Source organism: Cavia porcellus, unplaced genomic scaffold (assembly GCF_034190915.1).
Source record: "Cavia porcellus strain 051 isolate PalLab524CR breed Dunkin Hartley unplaced genomic scaffold, mCavPor4.1 scaffold_14, whole genome shotgun sequence".
NCBI lineage: Eukaryota > Metazoa > Chordata > Mammalia > Rodentia > Caviidae > Cavia > Cavia porcellus.
The window spans coordinates 68,347,498-68,374,930 of record NW_026947497.1 but is presented as its reverse complement, the minus strand read 5'-3'; the positions used below and the strand labels follow the sequence as shown (position 1 = coordinate 68,374,930).

Below are 27,433 nucleotides of genomic sequence, written 5' to 3'. Positions count from 1 at the left end.
GCTCCACACTCCCTAACTCTCGTCCTCCTTAGCAGAACCGTGTCGCCGCAGCTGCGTCCACAGGTTGCCCCGTGTCATAAATTCACAGTGCAGGCCCGCGACTAGAGAGAGCAGCCGCTGCCCAGACCGCCTGGTCCCGAGGCCCGCGAGCCTCCAGTCGAGCTGCAGGATCTGTGTCCTGCCGTCTGGAGTGACGCAACACGGGGCCGGGGTGAAACTTTATTACCACCTCCCGGATTACGCCGGCTCCAGGGCAGGAATCCGTAAGCATCTGTGCGGCTCAAGGTTCCACAATACACCGCGCGGGCGGGCGCCGGAAGTGACGCACGCCCCGCGTTCCCGCCCTGCCCTGCGCGGCCCCGGGTGGCGGGAAATGCGGGCGGTCTGGATTCTGCCGCGACTGCAACTCACCTGGCCGGTTATTCCGGTACTGGAGGACGGAACTAAGCCTTCGCGACTGTCTTCGTCGTTTCCCCATCCCGAATCTCCGGAAACCTGCCGGTGACGCGCTCGCCACTCAGACGAGCAGCTGAGAGGCCCAGGCCTTGCGGGTCCCGCGCGGGAAGCCCGTTTGCAGGTGATCGGCTGCAGAAATTCAGAGCTTGGCTTCTCCTTTCTTCCTTACTGCTTCTTGGAGGTCTTCATCTGCACTAGCTCTAGGCTGGCAACCCTGCCATACCCACCCCGGCACCTCTGGGTGAAGTGATGCCTCCGCACCGCCTAGCACAGAGCTCTGCTTCGGGATGTAGCACCCTTTAGCAGCCGTGGCAAGGATGGAGCAATCCTAAAGCTTTTAAAGCCCTAGCTGGTTACAGATCTTAGCAGTGCACGTATCTTATTTTATTGTGTATATACCCAAGTTCCAAGCGCAAAGCTACGTGTTTGCGGTCTTTTGTTTCATTTATTTGCCTTATAGGATTTAGCTCCTTTTTCAGAATCTCAGGTGATAAATCATTCACAAAATGTCATGCATCTAGTGCATATTAGACACTGTTCCAGGCACTGCGCAGACAGCAATGGGGAGAAAAAAAGAATTGTCACTAAGGCGGGGCGGGGCATGGTGGTGCATGCCTGCAAGTCGCAAATCCAGTTTGGGTTATGTAGTGAATTTGAGACCAGCCTGAACTACATAGCAAGAGGTGGGCACAGAAAATAAACAATCTGCTCAAAAGAAAAGAACAGCTGGGATGGGGAAAAGGAGAAAAGGAAGTTTTTTTTTTTTTAAGTACATATATATATGTGTGTATGTATATATATGTATAAAGTATATATATGTGTATATACAAGATAGCTAAGATAATATACTACTAATTTATTTTAGTTCATTGAAAAGAACGGTTTGTGCTTATATATTGCATGTATCTTGCACTCTGAGCAACTACTTTGAAGATAACAAAAATATGCAGTGTCTATTAGCTTGATATGAAATTCTGTATTATTGTTTTTACTGGTTTTTTTCTCTAAAATAATTTTTTAAAAGTCTCCGCTAGTGTTAGGGATATTTAAGCTAATGATGCTTTATTTAAAAAAAAATGCTGAAGACAACCCACAAAAATGTTTACCTAAGTGACAGTAGTAACTATCTTCTTGGTGGGATTTTGTAGGAATTTTAAAAAGTTTTCTTTTCTGTATTATTTTGAGTTCAGTTAAACTTGTCACCATGTTCCATTTTGAATAATGGAATCCTCCATCCTTCACCACCGAAAAGAAGATCTCCAAAGGTGGACATTGGTTTGCCAGCAAAACAGGCCCTTGAGTGGAGGGCTGGGCCCAAGAATAGTGAAGGCTCTGATTTGTACCCCACCCCTTGTAGCCCACTAGGTGTGGGCTAGAGCTAGGCCCACCACTGAGGTGGACAGAGACCAGGGTACAATTTGACCATCAGTGACATTACATTTTGTCAGTGTATTTGAAATTAATGTTTTTTCTAGTGCGATTTTTCTTTGTTCTCTATCACCCTTGCTATAGATTGTAAGTTCCTTGAGGACATTAGCTTTTTATATGACCTTCAGCCCTCAGTACAGTGCATTCAGAGCACCAGGGAGTAACGTCCTCTATTAAGTAATTACAGATGTCTCTGCGCAAAGTTGAGTGTGTGCTTACTTTCTTCGCAATGATTTTTTTTTTTTTTCTTTTTTTGCCTTGTGCCTGTCAAAGTGAAGTAACCATGCAGGCATTTCTCAAAGGAACATCGATCACGACAAAACCATCAGCCAAGGATCGAGGCGTCACAGCCACTGCAGGGAGCAGTGGAGAGAACAAGAAAGCAAAACCTATCCCATGGGTGGAAAAATAGTAAGGACATTTGTGGTTTTGTTGAAATAACTAATATATACGTGTAATTCTAATCACTTTTTTTAATGTAAGGGAATTATTTGCTTTGTTAAGATGCTGTGCTTGAAAATCACCCAATCAAGTAAGTCACAGAACCTTGAAACTGAAAGATGTGATATAGTTTAATTCCCTTTTTTATAAGTCAAGTAAGACCCTGAAAACTAAAATCTGTTGTTGGAGGAGCTGGTACAGAAGTAAAGGAAACAAAGTTTCTATGAGTACTTGCTCAAGAATTCTACTTTAATCCAAATAATCTGTCCCTCTTTTTATTACTAATACAGTACATAGAAATTGTTGCTGGTTTTACTTGTGCATACATTGTTTCTGCATAGACAATACTGGAGGGCTAGGGTATGTAGGTTAGTGGTAGACCACTTGCCTAGCACGTGTGAGGTCCTGGGTTGGATTCCTAGCACTGCACACAGGGAGGAAGGAAAGAAAGACGGGACACTTAAATTGTCACTAAGTGATGTAATAAGACATTATGTGACCACAAGAGTCTAGATTTTTATCCAGTCAGATCAGCTGAGTGCAGGTTCTCACAGACAGCACTCGAGATGCACTTGAATCCTGCTTCTCACTTTGGGAAGGTTGTGGATCCCTCGGTTTGCTGTAGTCTCTGCTGTCCTCTCTTGCCTTATATCTCTCTTCTTTACATTCTTTCTTCATATACTCTCTTCTTTACATGTCTAATTCTTGCAGTATTAAAATATTAGACCTTTGTTAACAACATCCACTGACAGAGCCGGTGTGCTGGTGCACGCCTGTAATCTCAGCACTTGGCAGGCTGAGGCAGGGGGATTGCTGTGAATTCAAAATAAGCCTTAGCTACAAAGTGAGTTGAAGGGCAGCCTGAACTGCATAGCAAGACCCTGTCTCAAAAACACAAAATAATAATAGTAATATCCACTGACATAATTCCTGCCTGGCATTAACCTGGGTAGTTGTCTTAAACTATGAATTGAGCCAGGTATGGTGGCAGGTGCCTTTAATCCTAGCAATGAAGGAAGCTGAGGCAAGTTTGAGTACTGCCAGGGCAACTTAGGGAGACCTGTCTCAAAATTTAAAATAATAATAAAGATTATGGTTGCAGTTCAGTGATAAAAGTATCCCTGGGTTCAGTCTTCAGTGCTGCAAAAAGAAATGAAGGGGGAAAGTTTTTAAATAAGTAAAAATTTAAAAAGTAAGAGAGGGAAAGAAGGGAAGGAGGTAGAAAGAAAAAGAAGAATCAAAGAACTTTGGATTAGTTAAGGCTGGGGATTTAACTTTTTTCCAGCTTCAATTAAAAATCGTCAATAAATGATATTTTTTCTTTAAACAATTTATTTAACCGAAATGGACTTCCATTTATTTAGCTGAAGTGATTTCCTTTTTAAGTAGGGCCTTGAGCACTTAGCCACCAATTAGTACTGAATGTCAGAGCTCCACCCCCAGCCTATGCCAAGAATTACAGGGAAAAGTTTCCAACAGCTTAGGCTCCTCCCCATTGGTCCTCCCTCAGCACAGCCTCTGGGCCAGCGGGCTGCCTTTCAGTTGACCCCAGGTGCCTTTCTTTCTGGCTTCCTTCTTTTTCTGATCATTTTTCTTCACCCGTTTCAGGAAGCTATCTTGACTGTGTCAAGACAGCTTTTAGTTTAGGGTGCTCAGTGCACACATTAACCCTCTTGGGAAAATTTTTTAAATCCTTTTTTTTAATTTTTGATATGAGCAGTGCAGCTTTATGTGAAAAATTAAAAGTGTCTTGCCCTTAACTTGCTTGTTTACAACAGTGCCAATAGCATGCTGGATAACACTGCAGATCCTTCCTGCTTTGCCATGGTAACATCTGTGTGGTGTTCCATTTTGCACAGCACCCATCCCCTTGATATCTATGGTGTCACCCGTTTTGTAGATTGGCATGTCTGCGGCCAAAAGAACAACCCCACGTTTTCTGAAAGGCCTAAAGAACACACATCCAGGTCCCCTCCACTTTCTCTTTGTGTTCATCATTTTGGCAAATTGCTGGAAGATTGTGGTTGATATAAGATGAAAATTATTGCCAGGTATAGAGGTGTACTCCTGTAATCCCAGCACTTGGGAGGTGTGGGCTGGATGATCGACACATGTTCAAGGCCAGCCTGGGCTACATAGCAAGACCCTACCTCAACCAAAAAAGTTGCATATTATTCTACTTCATTTTGGTTTTACTTGTTTTTCATTAGCTCTTAATGAATAGGTCTCCCTTTTATGATGTAGTTAGGAGATAGAAAAAATGAGTATTAACCAATTAACATATATTAACTGTTATGGTTAATAGTTATAATAATATAGTTACAGAAGTAGTTATATATTAACTGTAATGGTTACCTCTCCTCAGGTTAACTGTTTCCCTTTTGTCATGATCTTGTCTTGTATATAACATCACTTTCTTGGCAAGTGTTACTTTAATTTTTAGCCATTGATATTTGTGATATATAAAATAAAATTTGCCAGGAGTGGTGGCACACACCTGTAGTCCCAGCACTCAGGAGGCTGAGGCAGAAGGATCCCTATGAGTTTGAGACCAGCCTGGACCCTGTCTCAAAAAAGAGAAAAATTTTTTTAAAATCCTTTTGCTTAGTTTTTAATATGAGCAATGCAGCTTTATTTGAAAAATTATTTTACTTCAAAATGTATTTGCTTAAGATAAATAATGAGGTATCTGTGTACACACAGTTGTCTCACATTTCATGACCAATGTATGAGAATTAATGGGTTTTAGCAGAAGGAACTTTTCTGTGGTTCCTGTAATATACTCAGTAGCCTCTCCTCTGCCCCAACTGCAGCCGCCCCAAGTGTGTGGATGAAGTTGCTTTCCAAGAAGAAGTGGTTGCAGTGCTGAAAAAATCTTTAGAAGGAGCTGACGTGAGTAAGGGATTGTCTATGTCACTAGGAGATTTAAAACCTGATTTATTTGCCCTCTTCCTTTGTTCATAACCTTTGCCTCCATTAAATACCATACGACACATACAGTAAGTCCTTGGTAACTATCTGCCTGGTGATGACTAGCTGAGTAAGTACTTAGCAAAAGTCTGTGGTAGGCAGCTTTCTGCTACTGCAGTGACAAAGTTAACATACCTGAAAGGAGGAAAGGTTTGTTTGGCTCATAGTTTCAGTCTACAGTTTGTTAGACCCATGGTAGCACAGTGCATTGTGATAGAAACACATGGTTTGCCTACTCCCTACTTCCTGAAGTTTCCATCTCCTCCCAGCATGCCACAGGCTGCCTCACTTCCTGAAGGTTCCATCTCCCAGCATGCCGTGGGCTGCCAACCAACCCTTTAACAACATAAGACCTTTGGGGGACATTTGAGTTTGTGAAGCCATGACTGCTTCTCACTGTTCAGCATTCAAGTAAAGACCAAAGAACAAGACAGGCTAGAATCTTTTTTTAAAGAGTTTTTATTTGATGCAGAAAAGCAAACCAAATAAAGAAAGTAATTATAGACAATGATATGTTACAAAGAGCAGCCAGAGATTTAAAAGTTTTGTTCCCCTAGCTTTAAAATTTGATTTGAGGGCCGGGAATTTAGCTCAGGGGTGTAAGTACCTGCCTGGCAATTACAAGGTCATGAGTCTGATCCCTCGAACCAATTAAATAAAATAAAATTTGGTTTGAATTACAGTATTTTTTAAAAAGCATTGAGCGTTTTATTCTAATAGCACTGTGTTTCCTACTGTGCTGTATAGGGTAAAATATGGAGTAATTCATGTCTTAGCTTATTCAGAGATGAAATAAACTTACACAAAGAATTAGTGATTTTAAATCCTGCATGATGAAGTGTCCAGGTGCATTAAGAACTCAGTGAAGATCTGGGTGTGGTGGTGTACACCTGTAATCCCAGCACTCTAGGAGGCTGAGACAAGGCTCAAGCCCAGCATGGACACTTTCAATGAGACCCTGTCTCAAAATTTAAAAAAAAAAAAAAAAAAACAGAACTCAGTGACCAGAGAGAAAAGTCATAGATAAGTAAACAATAGATTTTTAAGAGTCTAGATGTGTAATACGCATGTACCAATTCCCCATAGTGAACATAATTGTTATATACTGCCCACATTTACTAATAAAAATAAAAAGTTTTAGCTGGACATGGTGGCTCACATCTGTAATTCCAGCATTCAGGAGGCTGAGGCAGGAAGATTGCTGCAAGTTCAAGACCAGCCGGGCTACAAAGTAAGCTCAAGGCGAGACTGAACTACATAGTGAGACCGTGTCTCAAAATACGACACACACACACACACACACATCAGTTTTTTTTTAAAGAAGTAGGATAATGGGTTTTTTTGTTTTTTTCTTTTTGGTTTTTTGTAACAGGGTCTCGCTATGCAGCTCAGGTTGGCCTTGAACTCTCTGGTAGTCCAGACAGGCCTTGAGCTCGTAGTGATCCTCCTGCCTGAGGCTCCTGAGTGCTGGGATTACAGGCGTGCACCACCAGGCCCAGCCTTAAAATGTGTTTTTGTTTTAAGGTTAGGATGTGCTTCATTAACCTGGCTGCTTTTAGTTAGAAGTTTCCTAGGTTTCTGCTGCTGCTGTTCTCTTCCTACAATTACAGAACAGGTTAAATATCCCTTCTCTTACCCAAATGCTCCCAAGTGTTTTGGATTTGGGATTTTTTTTCCTGATGCATCAATCAGCTTTCCATCATTGTGACAAAACTTGATCTGACATAACTTTAAAGGAAAGATTTAAAGTAAAGGGAAGATACTCTGGCTGTAGGTGCTGGGTGCTCGGCTCTGTTGTTTCCAGGCCTGTGGAGAGGCAGTGCACCATGGTGGGAAGGAGGCGGTGGACAGAGCTGCTGGCTTCCTGGCTGCTGGGAGGGTGAGAGAGACGGGAAGGGGCTGGAGTCCCCGAGTACCCTTCCAGGGCACACTCCTGAATGCCTGACATCTTCCCCTAGGCCCTGCCACCTAGCAGGCTGCCACTCCCAGCATGGGGACGCACGGGCTTTGGGAAGACTTTCAGACCAATCCAAACCACAACATTTGTGTTCACATAAGATACCTTCTGTGATACGCATACCCCGAAAGGAATTTTAGGTAATGCTTTAATAATTCCATGTATGTCGGCCACCCTGGGTCTACTCCATGGTTGTTTGGCAGCCCATCCCTGACTCTGAATTTAGACACTGCCAACTAGCAGTGACTTTCTGTATTTATTCATACACTCATGAACTAACAGTGAAAAACATGGCATTTATTAATACAGTGAGAACATAATGGGCTTAGGGTAATTAAACACTATGGCATCATGTTGGCCCTCAAAGAATTTTGGATTTTGGAGCATTTCAGATTTTTGGATTTTTAAGTCAAGAATGTTTACGTGTAATGTATCGTAAATATTTTGAAAGAAGTTACAGTCATGAAACTTTAAAATCTTTGTATTTACCATGTTTGTTTTGATTCAGTTACTCTTTTGCTTTTTAATTTTATAAAACTAATTGGCTTTTAATTGAACAATAGTATTTAAGCAGATTGTAAGACAAGATTCAATTTAATTACTAGTACACATCTTTCTTTTTTTTTTTTTAAAGCCAGTCAAATTTAGCAGTGGGGGGGGGTGGTATACCAACTTTAGTGACACTAATGTTAATAAGTTCTGATAACCCGGGGCTGGGGATTTAGCTCAGCGGCATAAGCACCTGCTTTGCAAGCAGGCAGTCGTGAGTTCGATCCCTGGTACCGATAAAAACGAAAAAGACAAAAAAAAAAAAAAAAATAAGTTCTGATAACCCACTGCCATCGGACCAGCCACACATTTTTTTTTTTTGGTACCGGAGATAGAACTCACAATCTCACACTTACCAGGCAAGTGCTTGAGCCACTGAGCTAAATTCCTGGCCCTCAATTTCATTACTAGTATTTTCAACTCTTTAGGCAAATATAATGAGAACAATCCCCTTTTTTGTTTGCTTGTTTTGTTTTTCCATTACTGGGGCCTCAACATCCCCAAGTACTAAGATTACAGTGTGTACCGTCACACCTGGCTTTATCTTAAAGAATTTAAATTGCGGTTTGTTGCAGTTATCTGGGTGAATCATTAAAAATGTTAAAGTACACACATCAAAATACTAGTTAAAACCTTAGTAAGAAGCCTAAGAGGTATTTGCTTGCTTTTTTTTTTTCTTTTTCTTGTCTTGTCTTATCTTGTCTTTTTGAGCTATGGTCTCTTTAGTCAGTTCAGGCTGGCCTTGAGCTTACTTTGTAGCCCAGGCTGGTCTTGAACTTGCAGTGATCCTCCTGCCTCAGCCTCCCCAGTGCTGGAATGACAGCATCATGCCTGGCTTTGCTGGTTTGTATCTTAGGCTTCGCGTTACCTGTGTAACAGTTAACAGTCTCTGAATCCACGTACTGTCTGTATGTTGCTTCATTATTTTGGCAAAATACAGATGTGAATGGAACAAATAAGGTTCTTGGCCTGTAAAAGGGAACCATCTAGGGAAGTAGGCAGGTATTTCACAGCTAACCCAACAGTGACATAAGCAGTAATAAATCAATGCAGATGGAAATTAGTGAACACCAGTGAGTGAGTAAGAGAGGAGACCCACTTTAGATTGGATGGTCAGGCAGGGCTTCCAGCTTGCAGTACCTTCTGAGTTGGCCAGGCAGAAGCAGTGACGTCGGGCTGTGGACCATAGGGACCTCCACGCAGGCCACAAAGTGCATGGCCATTGGAGGCCACTGTAAGTGGAGCCAGGCAGGAGAAGAAGGTAACGGGCAGGTCACGGAAGTCCAGGCAGGGCATGGTGCAGCTTGCATGTGGTTTGTCTGCTTTTCTTTCCTAAGTGGGATGTGAAGCCAGCCATTAATTTTCAGTAGCTGATGCAGGTAGAGAACGAATGAACATGAAAGGGGAGACGACGCGAGAATGAAAGCAAATGAACTCTACTGCCTCTAGTTTCCTATATGCAGCAATTCCTGTCTGAAGAGATACAGAACAAAAGATTACACAGTTCCATAACAGAGCTCATTAGAATTAGAGTATGTTTATCTGTCCTCACTGCAGAGCCTCTGTTTGATAAAATCCCAGCTGGCTGGGTAGGCAGTATAAAAGGTGATATCAAGTTATTTAATTTTTTGTATCGGGAATTGAACTCAGGACCTTGTGCTTGTAAGGCAGGCGCTGTGCTGCTGAGCTACATCTGCGGCCCTAGTTATTTAATCTTAACCTTCATTTTTCAGATGAACTCTACAATATTTGCAGTCATCCTTACAGGGTGCATAATGATGATGTTGAGTAGTGCCTAGCACTTAACACGGTCAGGTTTTGTTTCTTGTATGTGGTTTTGTTTTGTTTTTTAATGTTTCTGTTTTAGAGCTGTAGTTCATTGAAAGCTCTTGTCTCTTTGTAGTCCTTTATCCTTAGTAGTGACCAAATGCCATTACTTTTTTGGTCTGCTTTCCCTTCAAAACATTTGACATTTGTGTGTAGATAAAGTCTCACTCAATTTGAGCAAAACAGAAGCCTGAAATTCCCTTAAAAAATAAAACATTTCTAATTCCTGCTTTGAAATTAGTACATCAGCTGTGGAGCAAACATAAATATTGATTCCATTTAAAAGATTAGAAAAAATACTTTGCCAGGGATTTAGCTCAGCAGCATAAGTGCCTGCCTTACAAGTACGCAGTCGTGAATTTGATCCCCGGTGCCAAAAAAAAAAAAAAAAAAAAGATTAGAAAGATGTTGTAGGAAAAAAAAATGATAGTATGTGAAAAGCAGTGCTTGGAGCTTCCAGTTATGTGAAGAAATCTGCATGGTTAGCACATAACATACATGCTCTCCGGGGGATGTAGTTGCACCACTGCAGAGACCCTTGCAGTCATGACTTTCATCTACTTGTGCCAACATGCGACTTATAAAACCTAAAATTTAATTCGTACAGCTCCCCAACCTCTTGTTTTACGGGCCACCTGGCACGGGAAAGACGTCTACTATTTTGGCAGCAGCTCGAGAACTCTTTGGGTAAGTCGGGCTCACTCTGTGAGTCTCTCTCAGCACCACGCATCTTCGGTACCGCTGTGTGTGCTCTGACTGCGTGCATTTGTGACCAAGGATACAGCTCCATGTTATAGTACCTGCCTAGTGTGGCCCAGCCCTGGGTTTGATTCCCCCGCACCAAAAGCTAAACAAAACAACCAAACTGTGCGTTTGGTTTTTCCTTGGGGTCCTTGGGTTTATTTTTATTTCATGTTAATTCCATGGACTCATTTCATCCTCTTCTCCCAAATAAATTAGTTTCCTACATCCTTTACACCCTTCATTCTGAACCTGGCTCGAATGTTTGCCCATACTGAATTCAGGGAGCTTGTGGTTTCTTTTCATTCTTGTCACTATCTCTGACGTCTTCGTGTTGATTTTGGAGCTAGAGGATCTGTGATCGCCAGTCACACTGCAGTGTCACCATCCTTTTTATGAGTCACTGTGGCTCTGTAGTAGCATCTGCAGTAGCTTGGTATCTTGCGTTCCTTCTGCTCTGGACTCCGAGGCCCAGCCTTGAGTGGCTCAGCCAGTTCCTTGCCCTCAGGTTCGAGTGTGAGCAGGGCTGGTCGTAGGTATGAATATGATTCCAAGTTCACCGAAAAGCCTCCCTATGACAACCCTGAAGACTCCTTTTCCTAGACCAACTGTCTTGGCTTAACCAGTTATTGTGAAGAAGCCTTAATATTAGAAGTTGTGTAGCTGGGGGCTGGGGATTTAGCTCAGCGGCATAAGCGCCTGCCTTGCAAGCAGGCAGTCATGAGTTTGATCCCTGGTACCGATAAAAATGAAAAAGACAAAAAAAAAAAAAAAAAAAAAAAAAAAAAAAGAAGTTGTGTAGCTGACCTTTGAATGGGTTTTTTGTTTTTCGGAGTTTTTTTTTGTTTTTTTTTTTTTGAGATTTGTAAAAATTAAAAAAAAAAAAAAAAGATGTGCATGGTGGTGCATGCCTCCCAGCATTTAGGAAGCTGAAGCAGGCGGATCATTGCAAATTCCAAGCCAGCCAAGGCTACAAAGTGAGCACAAGGCAAGCCTGAACTTCATAGCAAGACCTTGTCTCAAAAAGGAAAAAACAATAACAACAAAAAAAAGCCAGGCATGGTGGCTCACACCTGTAATCCCAGCACTCGTGAGACTGAGGCAGGAGGATAGTTTTGAGTTTGAGACCAGCCTAGGCTACAAAGTGAGCTTAAGGTCAGCCTGAACTGCAGAGAGAGACCCTGTCTCAAAGAACTATCACATTTTTTAAGAAAAAGTGAGGTATGTCATAAATCTATAAAATATTTGTAGATAAGTTTTTATCATTTGCTATAAAATATACAAAACATATATATAAACACAAACCAAGCCACAGAATCCATGAAATTTCAAGAATGTACTTAGTCTGCAATGTCCTGTTATTTGAATGTTGAAGTGTTTTCAAAGTTAAATAAAACTAATACCTAGAATATGTAAAGCACTCAGAAAAAACTAGGCCCTCCTCCACTCCACCTCCAAAAATTGAATATATTACAAACCTATAGTCCCAGCACTCAGATGGCTGAGGCAGAATTGCTGGAAGTTCATGGCCAAACTGGGCTACATATTTTATAGCAAGACCATCTCTTAAAAAAAAAAAAAATGAAAATGAAGTCCTCTCCTCCCTCCTACCAAAGACCTAATCAAAAAATGGGCAAGTGAAATAAATGACACTTGTCAGAAATCACCAATATATGAAAAAATGTGTAACATTTTTGGCCAGTAGGGGAATGCAAATTAACCCTTAGGATTTCATCACTCACTAGAAAAAAATGCTGATCAAGAAATGAAAAAAATACCAAATGCTGAGGGGCCTAGGATGTGACTCAGCAGCCCAGCGCTTGCCTGGCAAGTGCAAAGTCAGTTCTACTCTAGTAACAAAAAAATAAAAGAAAAATAACAACAAATGCTAGCACAGCTACAGTGAAAACGGAACCCTTCTACATTACAGGTAGGAATATAAACTAGCACAGCCATTATGGAACTCAATATGAAGACGTCTCCAAAATTAAAAGTAGAAATTCTATTTGACCCAGCTATTCTCCTTCCAGGTATCTTCCTAAAAGAGCTAAAGACATCATATTACAGAGATCCATGCGTGCCAATGTTTATAGCACCACCATTCATAATAGCTACATGTAGGAAGGTGTTTATATGTCAGTCAGCAGATGAAGGAATAAAGAAACGTAGCATCTACACCTAATGGAATAGTAAGGTAAAGCGAAGGCTAAACTTGGGACATTTGTAGGAAAACACTTTGGAAACAGTGTTAAGTGAAATATGTCAGACACGAATACTGTATACTTTCTCATTCGAGCAATCCAAAGTACAAATAAAAAGCAAAATAAAAAACTGATAAATGGAAACAGGGAGGTCTTTTGCACATGGGAAGAGGACCAAGAGTCTGAGGGTAGGGAGGAGGGGGAAGAGACGGGGCTATAACAAATGGTAAGATGCATCGTGTACGTGTTCTGATTACTCTCAGTGAATATAATCTCTGTCGGAAGCATGAACTAAAAATAATGATAATGAAAATAGGGAGAGAGGATCTAGAGGCAGAAGGAAGGAAATGGTGGGAGGAGAAGAGGAATAAAAAGAAGCAGATATGTTCAGTACGTGTTCCCACTCCCTGGGGTAAAGTAAGCATCATGTACTCCAAACAGGTACACATTTTTCTTTTAAATCATAAACCATGCGTGATGCCATCCAGTCAAGGGAAATGTAGAAGATACAGTATTCAGTTATAACTGCATTAAGTGAACTGTAGTATATGCCATACTTTTATAATTTCCTGTTGCTGTTGAACTGAGCTCAGATGTTACAGGTATGCTTTATAATCCCAGCACCATGGGAAGGTGAAGCAGGAGGATCACAAGTTCAAACTCTGCCTAATTTATCAAGTTAGTGAAACCCCATTTTACAAAAACTTTTTTAAAAAGTCTGGGAAAGTTCAGTGCAGAATCCCTGGGTTCAGATCCCCAGTACCACCAAAAAAAAAAAAAAAAAAATGATGCTAATCATCTCTTTGTTGAGCAGTCGGTCCTAAAAAGTTAGTTTTTCCAGTAAACTATGTATCTTTAGAACAGTCTTAAAGTTTACACCTGTTTTTTGCTGTCTATAATACTTACAAAGTATGTGTTAATTGACTGTTATCACTAAGACTTCAGGTCAGCCACAGGCTTGTAGGTTTTGGGAAGTTGGAAGTTAACTTGGATTTTCAGCTCTTACCTGCCATGAGCATCGACCTTTGGTTAGGCTAATTAGTTGTGTCAGAATGTGAAGGAAGACGAGAGAAGCTGCTGTGAGCCTCTTAGCAGACAGCAGCGTTTCTTCCTCAGAGCTTTTTTGATTGCACAACTCAGGTTCCAGCTTAACTAATTTAGCAATGTAATCATTAATGGAACTGTTAATTCCTTCATTATTGTCATGTGTATCCTGGAGTAACTCGGCCCAGATTATGTAACTTTTTGTATATCCCTTATAAAATAATATCTGTCCTTGATTTTAAAAAAAAAGCTTATAAATTTACTTTTTAATTGTAATTGTGGTTTCAGATAGAATATCTGTGCACAAGCTTCCTGTTTATGTTGGAAGAATGATTAAGATACGTTGCTAATTAGGAAAAAGAAGTGTGTGACAAAATCATTACTGTTGTGGGGTGGTGGGGTCTTTGTTTTGTGCTCTGCACTGAACCTAAGGCTCACTATGCACTGTGGCACTCTGTACCCCAGGCCATCTTCTCCTTGTGTGTGTCTGTGTGTGTACATGTGTAAAGAGATTAAAGGGAAGTTTCAAAACTGGTTTGACAGAGAATGCTGGGTATTTTTATTGTCTTTAGATTATTCAGACTTCTCTACAGTGATATCATACTACTTTTGGTCATTTAACTTTAAAAAAAATACACTTTAAAAATCGTTTGTGCTGGGGGGTATGGCTTAGTGATACAGCTCTTGCCTGCCATGAACAGGGACCTTGGTTTAATCCTCCCGCACTGCAAGAAAGAAAACACAACTGCTCACGTTTAATGCAGTGATTTCCCCAAGAGCTCTCCCTTCTATGGAACTAGTTCAAAATGTGCTGAACTGAAACATGTTTAAATCTAGATGTGTAACATTTGAAGAATGTTAAGTAAATTAAAAAACATCATCTAGCCATTAAAATGACATTTACAAGAACAGATGAAACCAGCCACCACAAAAAAAATGACATTTACAATGGATACTGCAAGATGTTTATTGTAGAAAATAAGTGGAAAATTGTCCTAAAATCTTACTTGCTATATAATAATCTACATTTTCTAATGAATGGGAAGGAACCAAAATGTTAATTGCATGACTTTGCAAAAGAAAATAAATTATTGTATGTCTTATATCTGTTAGGTGGATTCTAAACCAAAGTGTATGAATGTTAAAATATGACTTAGGCCTGGGTTATTTGTATGCTTTATGTTACATATTTGTTTCATTTTTAAATAGGCCTGACCTGTTTCGATCAAGAGTTCTTGAGTTAAATGCATCCGATGAACGAGGAATACAAGTAGTTCGAGAGAAAGTGAAAAATTTTGCTCAGTTAGCCGTCTCAGGAAGTCGTTCAGAGTAAGTGAACTTGCCTTTGCTTCTCCATAGCGTGACATTATGGGTTGTAGTTTGAATGAATCCCCAAAAGTTCATGTGTTGGAACAATTCCCAGATCCGCTTGCTAATACTCTGCGAGGAGCAGCTGAGTGTGCCTGGTATGTCCATGCCGCGCATGCGCTCAACTTCCGGCCGCGTCTCGGTTCTCAGTTCTCGGGTCGTGTGGCATCAGTGCTCGTGTTCCAGGCACCCTTGTTTTACCTAACAGTAGCTGCCAAACACAGGATTAGAAATCCTGTCAATTTTATTGTTACCACAACTGTTTGATTTTAAGTAATTGCTAATGGCTTCCAGCCATTATTCCAGCCAAAATTAATTTATAAATTTAGGTATCCTAGGTGCTGGGCATGGTGGGATATGCCTGCAGTCCCAGCATTCTGGGAGCCTGAGGCAGGAGGATCACAAGTTCAAGCCCTGCTGCAACTTAATAAGACCCTGTCTCAAAAAAAAAAAAAAAAAAAAAAAAAAAACGCTAAGGATGTAATTCAGTGTGAAGGCCCTGGGCACAGTCCTGCCAAGGAAGAGAGGGACGGAGGAGACAGAAAAAAATAGCACTAATAGATACCTATATGTAGGGAGAAACGGTTTGTGTAAGGTTTGATACTATCTGGTTTCAGGTATCCACTGTATTCTTAAAACACACCGCTATAAATAAGGGAGTTGTCACACACTGAAATGACTGAACTGTGTACACTTTCCATGAATTGTTCTGTGTCTCACCAAAGCTGTTAAAAGCTATACGTATTAATGCTCCACTCCGTGTTTCTCTGAATTAGCGGGAAGCCGTGTCCTCCTTTTAAGATTGTGATTCTGGATGAAGCGGACTCTATGACCTCGGCTGCCCAGGCAGCCCTGAGGCGCACCATGGAGAAGGAGTCTAAAACCACACGATTCTGCCTCATCTGTAACTACGTCAGCCGGTGCGTAGGTTGCCCTGACCGCAGAGCCTGGGCAGCTTTTCTGACCGACACATGGTGCCTATTTATGGAGTGCCATGTGACATTTCTATACATCAGTACAGTGTTATAATAATTAGTTCTGCTGGCCTTTCTTTCCCTTCAAAATCATGTATTAGAACATTCCAAGTTCTTTTTCCTGTTTTGAGTATTTGCTGTCAGGCGATCTATTTTGATAAACCCCCCAGGGAGAGAAAAATTTATTTTCAATACTGCACTAATTTCTCCATCAAACCTTACTTGTTCTTGATCAAAGTCTGGAAAATTCTTGAGACACCAACAACATGGTTTTTCCAATCTTTTTCAGAATAATTGAACCGTTGACATCTAGATGTTCAAAGTTCCGCTTTAAGCCTCTCTCAGATAAAATTCAACAGCAGCGGTTATTAGACATTGCTGAGAAGGAAAATGTCAAAATTAGCAACGAGGTAATTCTGAGCCCCTTTGAGGATTCCATATGGATCAGCTGAGCTGTGTGAAGCAGCAGTTGGGATGTCTAGGAAATCAAGGTTGAGCTGCTGTTGCTTTTGGAGAGATTTCAGCTGGTTTACCTGGTACTTTAGAGACTGGTAGATTTCATATGTTTATTCTGCAGTAAATCTCTGCATAACAAGTTTTTAGACTCATAACTAGCAGCCCAGGTATAAGAAAATGTATAGCCCTTACTCATCATAGAATTTACAATAACTTGAATTTTCTTTGCTTGGTATGATCCAGCAAATAGTCCAAGTATGGAAGATCTTCCATCTCTACCAGTTTTGATACATCACTATTCATTGGATAGATGCTGCCTTGATCAATTTCTACCACTGTACAACTGATATTCCTCTAGAAACAAGTATTTTGTTCCCCAATTCTAGGTTGAAACATACTGTATCATTTTTCTTTAAACTCAGAAAACTTTAACTGGTGATCACACATTAAAAACAGCTCTTCTGTCTTCAGGGAATAGAGTATCTTGTTAAAGTGTCAGAAGGAGACTTAAGGAAGGCCATCACATTTCTTCAGAGTGCTACTCGATTAACAGGTGGAAAGGAAGTCATGGAAAAAGTGATCACAGACATTGCTGGGGTAAGAACACTAGGTATTTTCAAATTATAGTTGACATTTTTGTGGCTTTTAGAAAATTATGTGCAAAAGACTATACAAGAAAGTGTAGTAAATCACTAGGGAGTTACCCATACTTGAGAGGAAAGAGACTGACACCGGCTTTCAGATGTCAGGCATGTACCACACATCACACAGCTGTAAAATCCAGTTGCAGCACAGTTGATTTTCAGTAATTATGGTGTTCACCTACAGTTTTCTCCCAAACACATCCCTTGACATCCATAGGGCACGGACAGAAATTCCTTATGCAAAATGATGTATTTGCAGAGACTGAATCCAGGCACTTTACAGCTTCCCCGCAGCTTTTCTGAGATGGGCCCATGGTAAACTGCCTGACTGGATGACTCCTTAGCTTTTAAATGTTACACCTGGCTCACTGTATGTCTGGATTATTCGTATACGTATGTCTTTCTAAATTCCATTTAGAAAATGACGTTTACTGTAACAGCTCATCAAATGATTTTTGTTCATGGTGCTGATTAGAGCCAGCTGTATAAACAGAACATGACTAACTTACAGGACATTCATAACTTAGGGTTCTAGGACATTTTAACTGGTAAGTTTTCTGTCACATTACTTGGCCCATTGAACATGCTGAGGGCCACAGGATGGCTAAGTACTGCACAGACTATATAATAGTTCCCTACCCTAGGAACAAAGTTGAAATAAGTACATGATATCCAAATTGCCTCTACCCCAAAGGTCATCCCAGCTGAGACAATCGGTGGAATATTTGCTGCATGTAAGAGTGGCTCTTTTGACAAACTAGAAGCTGCAGTAAAGGTACTGAGTACTAAGTCATAGTCTTAACTAAATGGGGGGGGGGGGTGTCGGGGACTTTGTGGTCACCTTTTCTCTTTTACAGGACCTGATAAATGAGGGTCACGCAGCAACTCAGCTTGTCAGCCAGCTTCATGATGCAGTTGTAGAGAACGATAACCTTTCTGATAAACAGAAGTCCATCATTACAGAAAAACTTGCTGTGAGTAGACATTGGGCAGTATAAGAAGCAATTGTGGCTAGAAATGTCCTAACCTTAATATATTTTTCTTCTAGGAAGTTGACAAATGTTTAACAGATGGTGCTGATGAATACCTGCAATTGATAAGCATCTGTGCAACTCTAATGCAGCAATTAACTCAGAATTGCTAGCCTGAAAACTGGCTCAAAGATGCTTTGTAATACAGAACATGAAAATAAAAATGACCAAACCACCTTATAAAGTGAATATACAATTTATTTAACATTCAAACTTCATTAAGACATGTGCAATATGGCAATTTTACTGGGGGTTTAACCCTACCTAGAATATGATTGCTTGCTGGGGTTTAGCAACAGGGTCCAGTTCACACTTAGCACTAATTAAATACTTTATTGAATAAATACAATACCAAAACAAAATGCATTCAAATGCTTCCTTAAAAAAAAATCAATTTTAAAGGCCTTTCTATCCAGGCTAAAGACAAACACAATAAAGGCAGATATGCTAGTTTAACATAATTGGCTGATTTTATACAGCACTTATATCTTTTAGTCCACAAGTATATTATTAAATGATAGAGAACATCTAATACAACCATTTCTACAGAACTAGGAAATAAATTTCTAAGAAAGAAAGATTTTACAGACCCCATCTTTTTATACCCACCCCAACAGTCTAACTCTAAAGAGGATAAAGCCAATGACTTTCCTCACAAGAGCTCACGACTAATGTCGCTTTGCTATCAAAATCTGTATTTCTGATCCGTTATGAGCATTGAGACAAGATTCAAAAATTCCCAAAGCAGCACAATGCACGTTGTGATTGCCTATTCAGCAACAGCGAGCACTGCATTCGAAACTCTCATCCCAGGAATTAAATAAGGTCGGCCACATTCATGGGCATTTCCTCCACTGTAGTATTGTAGAAAGTCTCAATGTCACGAAGAATCCTCTTGTCTTCTTCAGTAACAAAGTTTATAGCCACACCTTTCCTCCCAAATCGACCCCCTCTGCCAATTCTGTGTAAGAGAAAGAAAACGACAATGAGAATGTTACTTCTCACATACTGTATGAACTACTGAACATGAGGATCCACTTGTTAACCATCAGCTGCAGTTTACTTAAAGGTTACAGTTCGTGCTTCTAATTGGAGCACTAGCGGCCAAATCAGTGTGTAGAGGAAAAAAAATACTACTTTGCAGTTAGTGCCAAAAAGGATTCAAAGACTTGTCTGGCTGCAAAATGAGATTTTCAGGCATCTTGAGCATTACTATAAAGCAGATGACAGTATTGTGTTTGGGGTAGTGAAATTAAAGCCCATACCAAAGTGGGCCAGCCAAGAGCAGTTGTCAGCCTGGGACAGATGTGAACACCAGGGATAAAACAAAAGAACAGTTATGTAATCCACTTCGACGCACTTCTGGAACTGTAAACTGTAAATACAAATGCTGAAGGTTAACTAATTTCTAAAACTTAAAATGTTTTCAGTGGGAAAACAGATTTGGTATGGTGACCCAAACTCATCACTGCTTTTGTTTGCTCAGTGTCACACGTTGTACTCAATTACTCAAACGTGTTCACCTCCAAAAGAACTCAACCTTCCTACACAAACCAGACAACAAACCACCTTACGCTCCCTAGTAGAAATGCCAACATGAAATGCCTGGGCTGGAACAACTTACAATATCAAATAATCATGACAAAAGAAAAACAAATTATAAATACCGACTCGCTCTTTATTCAAACAGTGCTGTTTCGCTTATGACTCCACGTCCTAAATTACGTCAACGCCGCTTCTGAGCGCCATCTCGTCATCAACTGCTGCTATCGACTCCTGTATTTTTTAAAAAGTCTTTTTTTACATCATATAACAAAGTACAGTTCCAATTTACTTAGGGATAAAGCCACTATGACTAAACCAGGGATCACTCAAAATGCTATCAAGCACACCAAGAAAAACCCCAACTACAGAAAAATCACCAAAAAAAAAGCACATAGACAAGAGCATCACTAACAATAAAACTCAAGACCTAAGCAACGTCAAGTCATCTGTATGTATGCACAATCTGGTCATAGTTACAAGTTTTCCCACTTTGCTCTGTTCTGGCCAGTCTTCCCAAGTGTAATTTTAACTGTATCTTACTAAACTGCTCTTTTCAAACAATCTACACCCTGATTTGACCATACCTTTCCTACAGTTCGTAGGAATACACATGAATTTCGCCAGCTACACAAATGGTCAGGATGCTCTGCTCACCTGTGAATGTAGTTTTCACGATTGGTAGGTAGATCATAGTTTATAACCAAAGACACTTGTTGCACATCAATTCCACGAGCCTAAAGCACAAAGAAGTATGTTCAAAACTCTGATCAAATTTTAAAAAACTGGATTACCTATGTAATGTAGCCACAAAATAGTAATGAACTATACTGAGTGGTATAGTTCACTGTGGAGTGTGGTCTTTTAGTCTCCCAAATAGCCTAGATTGGTAAAGCTTATTTAAAAACTTTACCCTTGAAATTTAACTTTTGGTAGATTAGAAAAAATTTAAAAACCTTACCAACAAGTCAGTAGTGATCAGAACACGGCTGGACCCTGATCGGAATTCCCTCATGATAACATCTCTCTCTTTCTGATCCATGTCACCATGCTGTATGAATGTAAACAAATGCAGTAAGCTAATTCAAGAATCACCTGTAGGCCAAGTTGCAGTTTCATCATGTATGAGACCAAGCGTCCCTGGCTGCTACACAGGCATGGCAGACAGGTATAGTTAAGAAACAACTTTATTTTGAGCAGGGGGAACGACAGCACAGCACTTTACAGCCATGCTGTAGTCTGAATCCTGCTTTAATGAATGTATGTTTATTCTCCTCAGCAATACTAGTACCACCACTTACCAGAGCAGAAACTGTGAAATCCCTGGCATGCATTTTCTCAGTAAGCCAATCCACCTTGCGCCTCGTATTGAGAAAAATAACAGCCTGCGTAATGGTGAGTGTCTCATACAAATCACAAAGTGTATCCAACTTCCATTCCTAGGTATTTTCAAAGAAAAATTTACAGTCAATGACAGTCACATTTTTCAATAGAATTTTTAACAGTAAGCCTGAAGACATATTGCACCAAACCTTAAGACAAAGGACACTGGACATTAAGAAAGAGGTCCACCCCAGTCTTTAGGGTCTAGTGCAGTTACTTTTCTTCTTGTGTGTACTCTGCTAGCATTATTACAAAAACCAAGACATGATCCTAGTTTCTGCAATTTTAGCACAGTGCTTATACAAGAAGGTAAAATCTAGCTGTATTTCTAACTAATCAAATTACCTCTCTTTCAACATTAATGTAGAACTGTTTGATTCCTTCAAGGGTCAGTTCTTCTTTCTTCACCAGAATCCGAATTGGATCTCTCATGAATTTTTTGGTCACTTCCAACACATCAGTTGGCATTGTGGCAGAAAGCAACACAACCTGGAGACAATGATTATGTTGTCACACAAGCTCGTAGTGTAATTTTCAGTGAAAGTCAAGAAAAAAATGTTTGAGACCAAGCGTCTCTGTCTCACCATGGAATGATGTTAGACAGAGATAGTAATGTATCAAATACTTTAAGCAGGGGGAACGACAATAGAACACTTCAGTTATATTGTAACTGTACCTGCATTAAAATCTAATCCCTTTAACTATGAGGGGATAAAATAAAACTTACCTGAATACTTGTATTTAGTTTTTGGAAAATCTCATAGATTTGATCCTTAAACCCTCGGCTCAACATTTCATCTGCTTCATCCAAAACAAACATTTTGATCCATTTTGGAGCTGTTAATAATTAAGTCATACTGTATCATCTCCAGATTCTCCAAGATTTGACAATTACAACAAGCAATACACTTAAAATACACTTACAAAGGTATCTTCTGTTTAACATATCAAATACTCTCCCTGGTGTTCCAACAACAATGTGTGGTGCTTCAGCCTGCAGTTTTTGCATTTCATTCCGAACATTTGTTCCACCAATGCAGGCATGGCAAGTTGCTCCCATATAATCTCCAAGTGCCAGAATTACCTTTTGGATCTAAAACCCAAAAGACCATAATTATTACCCTATAGAATAAACTAACTTCCAAAGCATAATGGCAAAATACCTGGTCGGCCAACAGCTTCTAAGCATGCAGAGCATAACACCCCTTTTAAGCTTCAAACAAGACTGACCTGTTTCAAGCTAACACTCTCTTTAATGTTTTGTGCAGTTGTTTGGGATCCTATTGCCCCAGAAATCATTCCCTATATTATCCTTCACTGTGTAATAATTTGTTAATAAACCCAAGTTCCATAAATACAATAGGGCAAATAATTGGGGTTTTTTCCTCCCACAATGTACTGAGTCTTATTCGGATCTGGACCTTAATAAAGCCCACTGCTTTATTAGGTTTACTTCAAAGCCAATACAACAGTGAGCTTTGAAAACATAGCATGCAACAGATGCATCACAAACTACTGAGACAGTCAAATGGTAACATGTCACTGCAGTTTTCATGTTGCACAACTGCATTCAATCTTCAAATCTGGATTAGTCCACCCTGAGCAGAACACTTTGGATTCTCAAATGTCAGCATACAAACCTAAAAAACATACCTACACACCCAGTTCCTGCTTATCTTTGAACAAATACTCCCTGCATGCACAGAAAATTAAGAGGGGGCTCTGATAGGACCGAGTTATGCTAAGCTTTAAATTCTTCACAGTTGTGAAACCTGAAACCTATGCAACACGCAAGCAGTTTTTTTTTGAACTACACTATCAATACCTGTTGAGCCAGTTCTCTGGTGGGGGCCAATACTAGTGCTTGGGTCTCCTTGAACTCAATCTCCAACTGTTGCAGGATGGAAATAGCAAATGTGGCTGTCTTGCCAGTACCTGACTGAGCTTGAGCAATCACATCATATCCTAAAAAAAGTAGGATACATATTTACTGATCCCACATCAAATTGTCACTTCTACTTCACACCATGTATTCCAGTTGGAACATGAATTATGCCCAAACAATTAAGCGATCAGCAAGAGTATTCTCTTCATTTCAGGTTCAGTCCCGAAAGATGATTTGCCATCATTTCACTTTTAGGAATACAGAGAGGTGGTAGTAGACCCCCTGCGGTTGATTTCCCTTTTATGCTCCAAAGTCTACGTGGAACACTGAATTTACTTTCTTAAAGAGCCAACGAGTTTCCTTTTACCTTTGATACAAGGAATAATAGCTCTTTGCTGAATAGCTGAAGGCTTCTCAAAACCGTAAGCATAGATGCCCCGAAGAAGTGATTCCTTTAAATTCATATCATCAAAGTTATCGACAATCTCATTCCAGTTGCTCTGTAAGTCGAAAAACACTAACGTAAATACGGATGCCAAGCACCCACCATGTCACAGATCCAAGCCCCACACCCATTTTCTTACCTCGATGACACCATCGGGGTCCATTCCCTCTGGGCCTCCATGTTCTCTGCTGGCAAGAACACTGCAGTTAGGCAACATCCCTTCCCCAAGCCACCTGTGCCCCACCTTTAAAGCGCGCCTGCCTTTTATGACCCGCTTTGTCACATCACTCCTCCCCACCAGTGTACTCTGCCCTCCGACAGCTAACAAAGCTGGCACCGCGGACGCGGGCACCGCGCTCCGCCACCCACCAGCCCCTTTCCCCGCACGCCCGTGCGGGGCCGCTCCCGTTTCGGGAGCCAAGGCTCTCGCGAGAACGCCACGCGCCGAGCTCCGCCCCCAACTCTGCGCAAGCCGGGTGATTGACGCGGGCGAGGCGGCCGGCGAAGCGCTGCCAACCGCCCTCCGGCGCCCCCGCGGCCCGTCCCGGCGGCTCCCGGCCACCACCCCCTCCGCTACGGCGCAGGGCCCCGAGCCGGGCTGAGGACCGAAAACCATGCGTCGGCCGCCTGCCGCACCGCGCTTAACGCGGGCTGCGCCACGGCCCTTTACGAGACGCCGTGTCCCACAGGGTGGCAAAGGCGCCAGGCTTCTCAAGCGCCTTTGGAGTCCCCGTCACCATAATGCTGTCGTCCCCTCGACCTGTCGCCCCGTAGCCCTTCCCATGATGGAAGCTTCTCGAAAGGCACAGAAGACCTGTGCCCTAGAGACGCCCGTGGAGCTGTAGCTCCTTACCTCCAGGCCCCCCGCGAAAACGCCAGGCGCTCCGTGACCTTCCCCACTCAACGCCTCCCGCCGAAAGGGCGCCATACCTGTTATAATCCGCAGAACCACCAGACATGATCCGAGAAACCACTCAGCGCCCGACTGAAAAGACAGCCGCACCGCGCCGCCCGCTTTTTATAGCCTCGCGGCCGGAACCCGTTTCGCGCGGAGGAATTTTCTTGTAGCCCTCCGGTCGGTCACAAAATTAGGACCCTGGTGTTGTTACCTCAGGTAAAAGCCCAAAGCGAGTCAACGAGAAAAATTCAGATTTCCTATTTTTTCCATACTACTAGTGAGGTCGCCAATATCGAGGCCCGGAGGCGGCCTGGGACTCTTTGTTCTGCGGCGGAAGAATATTGCAGCAGCGGTGAAGAGACTCGCGTCCCCGCCCGCCCTCCCTGCTCCTACGGGGTTTCCGCGTCCCCGACGCAGAGGCGGGCGGCGGAAGCGTGCGGCGTGCGGCGCGCGGCTGCGGGGCTGCCCGGCTCCCCCGGGTGCCGGAAGAACGAAGGCTCCGTGCTGCGCGCCGCGGGGGACTCGTGCCGTGCGTGGGGCCCGCCACTGTTGAGTCCTGGCGGTGTGAACCGCGTCCCTGCCGGGGAAGGTGGTAGCCCCGCGCGCCCCCGAACCCGCCCGGCCGGCCGCGTCACCGCCGGACGCCTCGGGGCTGGCTGCTCTTCTGTCGCCTCTGCCGTCCCTCGGTCTTTTCCCAGTAATGCTAAGGATTTGAACTGGCCGGTGCAGAGGATGACCGACGGGGCCGTGATTAACGCCTGCAAGCGGCAGGGACGCTCAGGACCACCGAGGGTCCTGGCAGCCGGAATTTCAGGGGACGCTTCTGGCGGGTAGAGCTGAGTGCTCTCTCGGACCAGATAGGCCTGGATCCTGATCTCAATGGGTGTTTGTTTTAAGACAGTTTTAATTGCCTCTCATGTGAGATATTGATGCCTTGAGATTCAAGCAAGTAAACGTGCTGCTTAGATAAACCGCAAGGCCGCTTGGGCGGCATGTTTCAGCTAGGAGCAACACAGGCGGCTTACTAAAAAGGAGTATTTGTATTCGTGGGCTTCTAAAACAGTGCAAGATACTCAAGGCAACATTGTGTCACTTAAAAAGACCAGCCTAAAGTCTGCTTAATGAACCAAAGTAATTTTCTATGTTAGAGAAGACATTTGGCTGTCAATAACATTTCACATCAAGAAATCATTTCTGTTGAAAATTATTACCATGCCAGTAACTGTGACAAAAATCAGTACTGGAATGTCCCTCACCCTAATGATCCTGCCCCTCATGCACCTCTCTGATGTTCTAATTCAGATTGGAGGCGATGCCAGACCTTTTCAGAGAATGATGATCAGAGACCTTGTTTCATTTGAAATCAACTAAAAGTATCTTGTGATCTAAGAGTACTGAATCGGATACTAAATACTAATCTATAGTGTCTCTTAAGTCTTAACGTGAAATCATTCAATTAATATCTACTTGCCCAATGTTTTCCTAAGGGTTAGCGTTACCTAACTATTCCACTAGATGCTGTGGCTTCAGGAAGTCATCAAAGGCTGACTTTTAGATTACACGTGTCAAATGAGTTTCAAGTTTTAAAAGCATACTGGAAATTCAGTGTGGTAGTGCACACCTATAATTCCTAATTCCAGTACTCTGGGAAGCTGAGGCAGGAAGCTGCCAAATTCAAGCCAAATCAGGGCAACTCAATGACTTAGCAAGTCACACAATGTCTCACAATGAAATAATAAAAAGTACCAAGATACAGCTCAGTGTGAAGGCCCTAGGTTCAGTTGTCAGTACAATAGGAAGAAAAAAAAAAGTTGTTCAAGTTATGTTTCAGATCTAATCATTACTTACTAATATTATTTAGTAAGTGTGGCATAGTACCTCTTGTCTCTACATGTCTAATTCACACATTTGAAAAGAATCGCCTCCAGAGTGCTGGGATTACATGTGCGCACAACCATACAACTTTCTCTACCCTTCAAAAGACTAAAATAGGGGCTGGGGATTTAGCTCAGCGGCATAAGCACCTGCCTTGCAAGCAGGCAGTCGTGAGTTCGATCCCTGGTACCGGTAAAAAGGAAAAAGACAAAAAAAAGAAAAAAAAAAAAAAAAAGAAAGAAAAAAAAAAAGACTAAAATAAAAGGACACTGCTGTCCTTCAGATCAGAGGACTAACACTGTGGTATGAGAGCTGGGGGCGAGGGCAGCTCAGTGGTAAAAATCTAGTCTCAACATGTGCAAGGCTCTGGATTAGATTCCTAGCACCACACCAAAAAAAGAAAAAGAAAAAAATTTAAAATGATAAAGGGGGTGGCAAAACAGCAGAAACTGAGACAGGAGAACTGCTGTGAATTTGAGACCAATCTTTGCTACAAAGTGAATTCAAGGTCAACCTGAGCTACACAGTGAATCTCTGTCTCAAAAGGAAAAAAAAAATTAATGGGAAGATGTATTTGAAATGCAAATGCCTGTGTCTCTGTCCTTCCACCCAGATGTATTAGGTCTGCTCTGAGGTGGGAGTAGATTTTTTATTCTGGGAAGTATTAAACCTACTGTAGAGTTGGGAAGATGAAGCAGGAGGAATGCCACCGAGAGTTTGCAAGAATAAAGCAGTAAATACCAAATGCTTATCATAGTTACCATTTGTTAACAATTTTGCATTGTTTGTTCACTCTGTTCTAAATCTTCTGTAAATCCCAAAGGTGGATGCTTCATTCCTAATACTTCAGCAATATATCCTATACATCTGGAAAATGAAGATACTCTTCCAGAAAACCATAAAAATGCCGAGCATAGTGACACATACACATGTAATCCCAGCATTCAGGGTGCTGAATTTTTAATAATTTAAATTTTTAATGATTAAATTGGTCACATCAAAAATTACCCAGACTCCAATTTGTGGTCCGTCTACCTCAACCTCTCAGGGTGCTGGGATTACAGCTGCATACCACTACCCCCAGCTCATTAGGAATCTTAAACTGTGCCTGTGCTGACACAAGATCCCAGAACCTGTCTCCATCCTCACAGCCAGAGGCAGTTCTTTCCTCTTTTTTTTTTTTTTTTTTTTTTTTTTTTTGTATTTTGAGATAGTCTGCTTTGGTGCCAGGCTGATCTTAAGGTCCTGGGCTCAGGTGATCCTGTCTGAGTTTCCCAAGTGCTGGGATTCTAGGTACACACCAGCTCATTATTTCAGT

General features: G+C 41.7%; 2 protein-coding genes and 5 non-coding genes across 12 annotated transcripts; 1 reads left to right on the top strand and 6 right to left on the bottom strand.

Moving 5' to 3' along the window:
* The first annotated feature begins 327 nt into the window (after nucleotides 1–327).
* Nucleotides 328–18,271, top strand: Rfc4 (replication factor C subunit 4). Of its 2 annotated transcripts, XM_005006870.4 has the most exons (11): nucleotides 328–577; nucleotides 2,158–2,295; nucleotides 5,139–5,217; nucleotides 10,236–10,315; nucleotides 14,824–14,943; nucleotides 15,759–15,902; nucleotides 16,246–16,366; nucleotides 16,884–17,009; nucleotides 17,751–17,831; nucleotides 17,914–18,030; nucleotides 18,105–18,271. In XM_005006870.4, exons 2-11 carry the CDS (start codon nucleotides 2,168–2,170, stop codon nucleotides 18,198–18,200), a joined length of 1,092 nt encoding a protein of 363 aa, XP_005006927.2. In that variant the 5' UTR covers nucleotides 328–577; nucleotides 2,158–2,167; the 3' UTR covers nucleotides 18,201–18,271. The 2 variants fall into 2 exon arrangements, with proteins under 2 accessions (XP_005006927.2, XP_063117282.1); XM_063261212.1 differs by lacking the exon at nucleotides 5,139–5,217.
* Nucleotides 18,265–24,388, bottom strand: Eif4a2 (eukaryotic translation initiation factor 4A2). Of its 5 annotated transcripts, XR_010051640.1 has the most exons (12): nucleotides 24,273–24,388; nucleotides 23,482–23,530; nucleotides 23,265–23,397; nucleotides 22,838–22,977; nucleotides 21,937–22,105; nucleotides 21,740–21,849; nucleotides 21,358–21,501; nucleotides 20,931–21,068; nucleotides 20,591–20,680; nucleotides 20,287–20,366; nucleotides 19,755–19,863; nucleotides 18,265–19,048 (listed from the first exon to the last, which is right to left on the bottom strand). XR_010051640.1 is itself a non-coding variant. In XM_005006868.4 (11 exons), the coding sequence occupies exons 1-11, from the start codon at nucleotides 24,299–24,301 to the stop codon at nucleotides 18,904–18,906; spliced, it is 1,227 nt and encodes a 408-aa protein (XP_005006925.1). In that variant the 5' UTR covers nucleotides 24,302–24,377; the 3' UTR covers nucleotides 18,265–18,903. The 5 variants fall into 5 exon arrangements, 4 of the variants coding, with proteins under 4 accessions (XP_005006925.1, XP_003477124.1, XP_063117281.1 ...); XM_005006868.4 differs by lacking the exon at nucleotides 19,755–19,863 and having other exon boundaries at nucleotides 24,273–24,377; XM_003477076.5 differs by lacking the exon at nucleotides 19,755–19,863 and having other exon boundaries at nucleotides 23,482–23,527; nucleotides 24,273–24,348.
* On the bottom strand, nucleotides 20,430–20,565 carry LOC111753667 (small nucleolar RNA SNORA4). Its single transcript, XR_002788452.1, has one exon. It is a non-coding gene; the product is annotated as a small nucleolar RNA SNORA4 (small nucleolar RNA).
* On the bottom strand, nucleotides 20,750–20,881 carry LOC111753665 (small nucleolar RNA SNORA63). Its single transcript, XR_002788450.2, has one exon. It is a non-coding gene; the product is annotated as a small nucleolar RNA SNORA63 (small nucleolar RNA).
* On the bottom strand, nucleotides 21,146–21,323 carry LOC111753627 (small nucleolar RNA SNORA81). The gene has a single exon (XR_002788425.1). It is a non-coding gene; the product is annotated as a small nucleolar RNA SNORA81 (small nucleolar RNA).
* On the bottom strand, nucleotides 21,568–21,694 carry LOC111753666 (small nucleolar RNA SNORA63). Its single transcript, XR_002788451.1, has one exon. It is a non-coding gene; the product is annotated as a small nucleolar RNA SNORA63 (small nucleolar RNA).
* On the bottom strand, nucleotides 23,079–23,148 carry LOC111753629 (small nucleolar RNA SNORD2). Its single transcript, XR_002788427.1, has one exon. It is a non-coding gene; the product is annotated as a small nucleolar RNA SNORD2 (small nucleolar RNA).
* Nucleotides 24,389–27,433: the final 3,045 nt, after the last annotated feature.

Coding starts and splice junctions, on each gene's coding strand:
- Eif4a2 (XM_005006868.4), bottom strand. CDS start 24,301: ATGTCTGGTGGTTCTGCGGATTATAACAG. Junction 21,850..21,936: donor GTTAAACAGAAGATACCTTT/GTAAGTGTATTT, acceptor AATTATTAACAG/CTCCAAAATGGATCAAAATG. Junction 21,069..21,357: donor ACATTAATGTTGAAAGAGAG/GTAATTTGATTA, acceptor GAAAATACCTAG/GAATGGAAGTTGGATACACT.
- Rfc4 (XM_005006870.4), top strand. CDS start 2,168: ATGCAGGCATTTCTCAAAGGAACATCGATCACGACAAAACCATCAGCC. Junction 15,903..16,245: donor ATCTGTAACTACGTCAGCCG/GTGCGTAGGTTG, acceptor AATCTTTTTCAG/AATAATTGAACCGTTGACAT. Junction 17,832..17,913: donor AACTAGAAGCTGCAGTAAAG/GTACTGAGTACT, acceptor TCTCTTTTACAG/GACCTGATAAATGAGGGTCA.